General features: G+C 34.1%; 1 protein-coding gene across 1 annotated transcript; it reads right to left on the reverse strand.

The window, feature by feature from the left end:
• Positions 1-777: 777 nt before the first annotated feature.
• On the reverse strand, positions 778-9,399 carry rab31 (RAB31, member RAS oncogene family). The gene is made up of 7 exons (XM_086098668.1): positions 9,206-9,399; positions 8,015-8,094; positions 6,515-6,596; positions 5,846-5,917; positions 4,684-4,790; positions 4,051-4,160; positions 778-3,089 (listed from the first exon to the last, which is right to left on the reverse strand). Exons 1-7 carry the CDS (start codon positions 9,239-9,241, stop codon positions 2,992-2,994), a joined length of 585 nt encoding a protein of 194 aa, XP_085954794.1. The 5' UTR covers positions 9,242-9,399; the 3' UTR covers positions 778-2,991.
• Positions 9,400-11,055: the final 1,656 nt, after the last annotated feature.

Genomic DNA, 11,055 nt, shown 5'->3' on the forward strand with positions numbered 1-11,055 from the left:
TATTTATTTTCATTATATAAAGAACCTCATAAAATTAAACAATTAGAACTTTATTTAGATATACAACTAGTCTTGTATAATTAAGACTATTTTTCCCTGTAATGACAATTTTTGTAAAATTACAACTGTATCCTTATCAAATTAAGACATTCTCATAAAAAAAATTGTACAGTTAAGACCGTTTTTTTCGAAAAGAAAAGTTACAACTACTCTTGCATAATTAAGATTTTTATATGACTATTCTCATAAAATTATAACTTGTTATTATGTAACTATTTTGGAAAAATAACCATATTCTCACAAAATTAAGACTTGTTTCTTTTTTAAAGACTATTTTCACAAAATTACAACTGTATTCTTATAATTATGACTTTCTCAAAATAACTACTTTCATAAAATGACAATTGTATTGTCATACAATTTCAACTTTCACTGAAAGTGTGACTTTTTCCCTGCATTTTTTAAATTATTATTATTATTATTTTTAAATCATGACTTGTGTGATGATGATCATAGAAGAGGAAATGAATGACCTTCTAAAGGTGAGTTAAAAAAAAAATATATATATATATATATAAAAATAAAAATAAATTGTTTCAATTGCTGGGCTTCTTCTTGTTTCAATCAAAAACAACAAAAAATGTTTTCCATTCAGGTTTTCAAGATGACCCTGCACCAAAATGTCCTCCCTTGGCCCCATCTTCATGGAAATGGGCAAAGTAGATTGAACGTAATTATGTTAGAACAGGAACACACTGTGATAAAATATAAAGAGTATAACATTGAATAATTAAAATTTTATTACAGTGCACTGATTAGATGCATAAACAATTTAGAGCGGGTACAAGGAAGCTCTACGTTCTTTGAGAAATCAGCTGATTCATGCATTACGGCACTTTTGGTAACTCAACTACCGGTAATTTGACATCCAGTATGTGTCGCATGATCGCTTCTTGGCATATTCACAATGAGTCCAGCATGGATGAAGAAAAAGTGTTGATACATAGGAAGACTTGTTAAAAAACGCACTTTGAAGAGGATGTGAAAAATACTCTTTACCATATGTTGGTATGCACCCAGCAAGCCTTATATGGTAAAGAAAAGTTTGGACTTGACTTCCCCTTTATAAAGGTGTGTCTCGTTTGTTAGTTTATTAAACACTTTCTTACATGCTTAAGAGTAAAAAATAAAATAAAAAAAAAGTAACCCTTTTTGGGCAAAAACTAAAATACATGGAAAACACATTCCCTGTAGTGAAACCACAGAACATTATGCGGCGGAACCTCCAAAGTGGAACAACACTCCGTGAACGTCTAAAGGATCAACTCACCCAATCAGCACTTTTACTTTATTATACAGCTGTTAACTTTGTTAAAAACTGATTATTGCTTGTGCTTTTTGAGGCGAATCTCTTCACGCAAAGACTCATGGCCATGTAACACTGAGCAGCCATGACGTCGTATTAAGTCCCACGCTGTTCTATGGAAATAGAACTTATGACATAAGAAACATAGACAGCAAATGACAACCGGAAGTTATGACTTTTTTCTCAATTTTATTACGCCTTCATTGTTGCTATGACTTTGTCACTTTCTTCTTGAGAAGTAAACAAAAAATCTTCCTGGCAATGCAACTTTTTTGGGTAATATTACAATCAAAGCAAAATTGCGACTTTTTTTCCCCCCTCATAAAATTACAATTTAATTCTGACCAAATTACAACCTTATTCACACAAAATTATGATTTCTATGTAAAAAGTACAATTACGAATATTTTCATAAAATTCCCAATTTCCGTTCATCCTTTTTTGTCCCCTAAAAAATATTTTTTAACTCATACAATTGCAACTTCTTTTAAAAAAAGAATAAGTTATTGGTGTAAAACAGCATTTTTTTCTTGTAACGTTTTAGATTTTATTCACACACAAAAATTATGTCTTTTGCCACATAAATTATGACTTTACTTTCATAAAATTATGACTTCCTTCATGCAAAATCAACACTTTTTAAATGAAAACTTGTGTGCCTTACTTTGTGATTGAAAGAACTGCAACTTTTCCTCATAAAATAATCATTTTGTGTGAAAACCATAACCATAGAACCAAAATTGAACCTAACAGGACATGGGGGGGGGGAAGTAGCAAATGCCAACTCTTTTCATACATGTCTATCTTGAAAGGGCGAGTGATTTTACGTTTATGTCAATTAAACGTCGCGTTATGCTTAATATGGCAATTCCACTGTAGAGGTTCCGCTGTAGTTCATTCGGCATGTAAACAATCGTTGTAAAGGGGCAGGGTCACAATGTTCCAGCAGGAGGCGCCATACAAGCATGGCAGTTAACCTCTTACACAAGTGCATGTGTGTGCTACACGAGAGAGAGCATGTGCATTAAAATTGTATGCTGATGTGCCATTGAAGAGCAACAGTGCATTAAATGTAATGAGAGCAGACGGGAGGGGAAATGCTTTGCAATGAAGCACCAGGGGAGACATTAGATTTGCTAAAAAAAAAAAAAAAAGATTTTTTTTTTTTTAAAGAAGAAGTGAATTTCTTCCTTTATGAGATAGTTGAGATTATGCCACATGGGTGAGTATTAAGGCCACACTGAAAACAATAGCTTTCGAACGGAATGACAAAAAAAAAACTTGGAACAATCTTGTATTAGTGTTAGAATGTTCTTTTTTTTTTTGTAATGCTGCTTTGCAAGACTTATCTCACAGAATATTTTTTTCCTCATCTTTTTTCCTAACAATATAAAATGAAAAAATACTTAATATTACAACTTTTTCTTATAATATTGTGACTTCACTCTCGTAAAATTATGAGATAATACTAAAACTATATATATTTTTTTAATTCAAAACAAAATCTAGAGTAATTTTTTTTTTTTATTGTTCTCATAGTGGCCCTAATACCTTTGAATACATGTGACACTAAGCAAAATGATGTTCTGCATGGCGACTGAGACCTTGAGAGTTTGTTGGCCGTACTAGCAGCACCTCCTGGTGGCCGGAGCAGGCTGTCGGGTCAGTTTGAACGACTCTGTGCTTTCCACGTCGGTGTTTTCCAGCGGTGGGATCTGTTTGCCTGAAATTTAAAGATGTCAAAATGGCGCCATGCTGTATTTGGGAGCACAGCAACAGCTTGGGTTTTCACATACAAAATTGTTTATGTTAAATCAGTGACAGTGACCATGCATATATTGATGGATGTGGGTACACAATAGTGTTAATTTTGTTAACGAAAAAAAATAATAATAATTTCGTCAACACACATTTTTCACCGGACTAAGACTAGACTAGACAAGACTAAATCAGTATGCATTTTCGTCGACTAATGAAAACGAGGCGAAAATGTACTTCACTTAATAAAAAAAGTTTCTACTATTTGCAGCATTGGTACGTCTGAGAATGTCTTCCATATAAAAGTAAAATTGGTACTGCATGAAATCCTTAACTGAATCGAAAATCAATGTGAATCGTGAATCGGACCCTTCTGAATTGAATTGAATCGATTTTGGAAATCTGATTCAATACTATATATACTGCAAGTGTGTGTCAAGTTGTTTTTCATCAAAAAGATGAGAGAAAATGTTATGTGAAATAGTTTCAGATCTGAAATGTTCAACATTATCTGCCGACAAAAAAATAAACGGGTAAAATGATTGTCCCGACTAAAACTAGACTACAACATTGACAGTTTTTGTTGACTAAGACTAGATCAATAAAATTATGTTTTCTTGGACTAAAATAATGGCTAAAATGTTTGGATTTATAGTCGACTAAAAATGCACCAAATCAAAATGGGATGAGGTCGACTATGTTAAAATCTAACAAGCGTGATTGGAACTGCACTAAAACTGCGACTACATTTTTGAATGGCTGATAAAATGGTGTGCACGTCTCCCATAAAAGACGATTCTATACCTAGGGATTCATGGGGTACGATTGAACAACAGCACGATTTAAAATGTAACAATTCGATTCGGATCAATCGAAACCCTTTTCCAATTCAAACCGTTTTCCCCACGAAGTAGCATGAAACCTACTGATCTTCTGGAAGAGTTCCTCCACGTTGACGGCATTCCTGGCGCTGGTCTCGATGAAGATGGCGGCGATGGATTCGGCAAACTCCTTGGCCTCCTTCATGGGGACTTCCCTACAATGTCAGCGTCAGGTATGAGATCGACAAGGATCTTTTTTTTTTAAGGACATAACAGTTTGACCTTGACTTACGAGTTTAAGTCGTTCCGAGACTACGCTCATAACTCAAAACGCGCAATCATATTTCCCCAGTGAAATGAATGGAAATGCCATTAATCCATTCCAGCGCACTAAAAAAACACCAATAAAATATTTGGTAACGTGCTGTAAGAAAAATTGCATGCAATAGTACAAATACATTTAATAACACGCATGTAGAAAATCAAACAAATCATGATGCACCTGCATTAATTCAAAGGGCTTTGTCTGTCTGAGGATAAAGAATATATATATATATATATATATATATATATATGCCTGTGAGTGTTATTGTTTGCTCTGTCTGCATGTGTTGATACAGTTTGTGTTCAAAAACAATACATACGTACACAAAGTCTAAATTACTTTGTTATGTCTTACAGTAAACTTGGCTCCGTCATGGTACCGCTGAATTACCACAACAGCAACGAGGAGCCCACCTGATGTCTCCTAAGTCGTTCTTATTCCCTGCGATGGCGACAACGATGTCCTCGGGCCCGTGTTCCTTCAGCTCCTTCACCCATTTCTTCAGTGTCTGGAAGGAGTCCTGCACACGTAGTTAGCAGAGAATTACTGGGTCAACTTCATTCCCACAATTCCGTGGTTGTTGATGATACACACAGCAGTGATTGGGGAGAGGGGGGGGGGGGTATTAATTGGATGGCCTAGTGGTTTGCAAGTCTGTAACATAGTTCTGAGACACCACTACTATTATGTTAATACCAAAAGGTAAGCAGAGCTGCATCGTTTGATTGGATGTACACATTTGCCAAGCTTTTTAGATAAAAGGGACATACTTAAATTGCTAGATGAAGTTAGCGGTGGCAGCGCGTGGCTATTTTTGTTTTGTGATGTGTCTTTGCACCACATACAGTACACTAGCGTTGGAAACCGGTACCAGTACCGTACCTCGATGTTTTGGCGTCAAAAACAGCTCATTATCATTTTTTCTTAGTACCGGTACTTAAAAAAATAAATACGAGACCGCCAACTCTGCATGGCCGCCTGTTTTAAGGGGCACGCCTCTTTGAGCGTGTGTGCGAGAGGGTGCAGGAAGATGGACGTGCACTCTCGTTGAGAAGCATGAAGCGCTAATTAAGCTCATTAAAGCTTATTAACTCATTCACCGCCATTGACGACTATAGACGTCAAAAATTCATTTGATCTATTTCTATTAGTCTAACTTTTTTTAAAACTTTTGTTAACAAGAGTTTGAAAACCTAGAAGAAAATTATTGTACATTTAGAACAGATATAAAATTTGTGATTAATTGTGAGTTAACTATTGAAGTCATGCGATTAATTACAATTACAAATTTTAATCGCCTGACGCCCCTAATTTTTAATAATCTTTTCTTTAAAAAAAAAATTATATATATATATATTTTTTTAATGTTTTATTTTTTTATTTTGCTGCTTTTGCTGATGTTTTAGAGTTTTGTCGAGGTACCTTTTCAGTACCGGTATCAATATATTTTATGCAGGTATAGTATCGATGTCAAAATGTTGGTATCGTGACACTACAGTACACACAGTTTTTGTGCTGCCTCCATGAGTGACAATGCTTTATTATTATTAATATAGTGTCCAATGAGGAGCTTACCAGTTTAGTGATGTCATAGACGATGACAGCAGCAGCCGATCCTCTGTAGTACATCGGAGCTAATGAGTGAAACTACAAAGGGGAAAAAGGACTGCATTAACTTGACTTAAATTTCACAATATTGCGCCGTAACTGGACTCAAGTGCCATGACCTCACATCTTGTGATGAAACAAACTTCAAAGGAAACCGTTTCAAATCCTGGGCTAAGCACTTTAATAAGGAAAGCAGTCAACATAAAAATGCTTGCAAATGACACTGGACATTGAAGCAGAAGCACTGACCTACATTAACAACTTCAATTCTAATACAGTACTTGTTCCATGGAATTGTATTCAATTACTCACAGCAGTTTATTTTCTTCATTTCATAACATTTGTGTTGTCTGCACTGCCTCCAGTACATGTATCGTCCCTCCATAATCACAGATTTTTAAGGCCAAAAATACCCCCCGAAAAAAGAAATCGTATTTATCCCTGTGGTCAAATGGACGTAACGCCAAGCTAGCGTTTCCTCAAATCTAGAATCTTCAGCGCTAAGGCAGATCATGACGGCCGACAGCGAGTCGGTCACAAGAGAACGCGATACATGATCGGGGGCGGGGAGGGCATGCGAGAGAAATCAAAGTATGTGAACAACCAAATAAGGAAAGAGGGAAAAAAATATGTCACCCGCTCTTGTCCTGCAGTGTCCCAGATCAGGAATTTATGCAGCTCGCTTCCGGATGGCACTGTCTTGGTCAGGAATGAGGCGCTGGAGAGGTACATGTAGCATTAGCGACAGCATAAAAATACACTTAGCAGTAAACATTATTTAGCATTCGTGACAACGTAAAACCTCAGACAGCATTAGCGTCAATCTGATATTTCACTTAGCATTGGCAACAGTCTAAAATTTCCTTTAACATTAGCGACAGTGTAGCGTGTTACTTAGCATTAGCGACAGTTTAAAAAACATCACTTAGCATTAGCAACGATCAAAAATGGCACTTGGCAAGTTGGCATTAAGCAATGGCCAAAACTTTTACTCATATAGCAACAGGCTTCACTTCGTATTAGCTTCACTAAGCAGTGAATTTTAGTTTAGACATACTGTAAATCTTCAATAAGCAATAGCCAACTTAGCATTATCTACGGCTCAAACCGTCACTTAGCATTAGACTTCTCATAGCATAACTTAGCATTTAGCTACATGCTAAACCTTGACCTAGCATTAAACGTCACTTAGCATTTTACTTCAATTAGCAACAGTTTAACGTTGCCTCATCATTAGACTTCACTTAGCATTAGTAGTAGTTAAAACTTTTGCTTTGCATTAAACCTTCTTTGGTATTACACTTCATTCAGCATAACGTTGCTGCTATGTGAAAAACGGTCAATTGTTCCCCCCTTTTTTACGCTTTTTGAGATGTCTGCATTCAGTTTCATCCCAAAAACATAAAAATGTAAAAAAATTAAAAATAAAAAATAAAAATAAAAAAAGGAAAAAAATATTTAAATGGACATAAGTGTTTTTCACATAGCAGCAACGATAAGCAACATCCCAATCCTTCACTTGGATTTATAGAGCAATGTAACAAGAGTCCGCCATCTTTGCAGAATTTTCTAACATCTAAAATCTTCTAAATCTCTATAACAAACACATTTAGGGGGGTGGGGGGAATTATTGATTACTAAAAGATAGTATATTACACTCTAAGCTTTTTTTTCTCACAAATAATGTTTCATTTGCGCTATTTAAGTTAAGTTTTAGGGTAAGTGTTTGAAATGTCACAGAAATTTGTGCGCGACGAGAAGGAAACCCGAAGAAGTTCAGCCCATGCAAGCTTATTTATTGATTGATATTTTCAAATGAAACTTGTCACATACTTACTACTTTACACATTAGTTAAAATGTAATTTCATTCAGCATTAGACTTCATTTAGCGTCAGCTAAACCAGGGGTCACCAACATGGTGCCCGCAGGCACCAGGTAGCCCTCACGGACCACTTGAGTAGCCTGTGGGCATGTTCTAAAACCAGTAATAGTACATTGTGATTTTGTGGGAATTTTGTAGAAGTGACTTTTTGGAACAATGAAAACGTGTCAGATTCCTAATTATTGTAAGAAATCATTAACATGATCAGTGTCTTCACATGAATGAATATAATTCAATATTGTTAATACTGTACCCTATCGTGGGGCTGATGTTGTGGTCAAAGTGATCCTGGACAAAGCGACATACAATGCTGGATTTGCCCACACCGGTGTCCTGCACACACAAATGCAAACGCATACACACAGACCAGAAAGGCAATGATTTATTCAGATTTTTTTTTTTTTAGATCCCAATCAATCAAAAATAAAAACTAGAAATGTACAATCATAGAGAACCACTATGTATCTCAATTATTTATAATCATGAATTTCAACAAATGACTTAGCAATTAGCGGCGGTGTAAAACTTCACTTTGCACCCTTTTAACTTTTTTTCATTTAAAAATGTCAGCAGTTACTTCAAGAGAATTCAATTTTAATGTTCAACTAAATCTTATTTTTAAACATGAGCATTTATGCTAAGAATTTAAAAATGTTACAACCAAAAAATTATGTCAAGAGAATTCAAGTTTAAATGTAATTATTTGAATTGTTTTTATTAAATCCAAATTAAATTGTGAATGTTGTAATGTTGCACTGTCAACAATTATGTTGAGAATGATAAAATATTTTTAAATTATTATATAAAAATTCATTAAAAACAATCAAGCGGACTATTTTTTCCCCAACATTTAATAACTTAATTTTCTTGTATTATTTAGTGACTCGTTGTGATTCCTGAAGCGACAAGCCGAAAGTCACTTTTTTTTCTTCTTAATTTTTCCCCTTACAAATGCGTGGCACATTTTGCGCACAAAAGCTAAGAAAAATGACTAGAGAATTAAAAAAAAAAACGTTGAGAAAAAGATTCTCAATAATTGTAGATTTAAATAAATTAATAGAACTTGGCTGAGAACTACACTAAACTATTCTTGTCTGGACGGTATTATTAGTTCTGTTAAATGACAACTTAAAAGGCTGGCAATTCAATTGGCGATGACGTCATATAAACGTCACAATGCTACGAAAATGTTCTCAAATTGTCTGCTGCTCCTGATGATGATGAAGTTTGGTTTCTGGGTCAACTTCAGCTCGCCATCAACAGGATACATTTACACTATTTTCGCACAGAAAAGTCGACAGTGTGGATCGCTAGTTAGTAAGCGGTCTAGTTAAGTCTAATAAACTAGCTTAGTTTAAAAAAAGAAGAAGAAGAAAAAAAAGTATTGTCCAAGGAAAGAATTTCCCCAAAATGGAGGGTGATAAACAAGAAGAGTGCCACTTACCCCTAAAAGACAAACTTTGAGCTCCCTTATCGCCATGGTGGGTCGCCAAAATGACTTAAATCATTATTCGTCAGTGTCAAATCACTGTCTTTGTCTCGTCATGCTTGAAACTCGTACTTTTTTTCAGTGGCAGCCCCCCCCCACTCTACGTAAGAGAGAAAAACCCAGCCCCGGACTGTCTGACTTGCTGACCATCAGCAAGAACATCCCGCAACAAAATGAGACGCACATCCTGTGACGGATTTCAAAACAAGAACGACATCGACAAATAAATGACAATGACACACATATAAAATGGAGATCATGTTTTTGATTGTGAACAACACACTAACCCATTTCTATGTTGGTCAGATCGCAAATTGCGGGGGAAAAAACTCAGTATATAATTTTTTTCGAAATGATAAAGCTTTGACATTGCTAACTTCCTGTATTGGATTATTGGTACTGCTGTAATTTTGCATATATTTTTGTACATCGGAAACCGGGCGGATTACAAAAAATTGGTTAAAAAAAACATTTTCGGCTCAGTAGTTAATTTCATTCAACGTTTGTCTTATTTTGTATTTATTTCACACAAATATAATTAACTACTGTCCTTTTGAGACATAGGGAAGTGTTAAATATTGCACAAACTTCCAGTTTTGTAATGGTAGGTGGAAATTTTTCAAGCATTTTTTTCTTTGGCCATGTTTGGATATAAATCAAGCAAGTCAGTCGAAATGGATGCATTCTTTATTATTCACAGCAGATGAGTGTTTCAGTCACAGGGGTATTTTTATATATCACGTTAGATCATGAGATCACACGTGAGCTTACAAGTCAATAAATGTATATATAAAACAATTAACATGGAGGGAATTAAAATGGAAAATATGAAATGTCCCACCCAAGCCTCCAACAAATAGCCAGAAGAAAACTGTAGTGTGCTAAAAATATATATATATATATGGTAAATACATGAGAAATCATCACAAAAATTCCCATGGAGATGATTGCACAATAACACTCCTTCCAGCCATTTGTTACCTATGACACACACACACATATATATATACATACATATATATATATATACATATATATATATACATACACATATATATACACATACATATATACATACACATATATATATATACACATACATATATATACATACATATATATATATATACATATATACACACATATATATATATATACATATATACACACATATATACATACATATATATATATACATACATATATACACATATATACATACATATATATATATAAATATATACATACATATATATATAAATATATATATATACACACATATACTGTATACATACACATATATATATATACACATACATATATATACATACATATATATATATACATATATACACACATATATATATATATATACATATATACACACATATATACATACATATATATATATACATACATATATACACATATATACATACATATATATATATACATACATATATATATATAAATATATACATACATATATATATAAATATATATATATACACACATATACTGTATACATACATATATGCATATATATACATATATACATTACACACACACACACACACACACACACACACACACACACACACACACACACACACACACACACACACACACACACACACACACACACACTTTATTACATATTACCAGAAAGCTTAATTTCAATACAGGTATAATTTCTTCAATTTAAATATTTAGAGCCATCTTATGTATTTGGTATTATACAAAGAGCCTTTATGTTTAATCAGTCTTCATTTTGGCACAGTTTAATGGTGACATTAATTCATGAA

Source organism: Leptonotus elevatus, chromosome 1 (genome assembly GCF_054856555.1).
Source record: "Leptonotus elevatus isolate MCC_2025b chromosome 1, RoL_Lele_1.0, whole genome shotgun sequence".
NCBI lineage: Eukaryota > Metazoa > Chordata > Actinopteri > Syngnathiformes > Syngnathidae > Leptonotus > Leptonotus elevatus.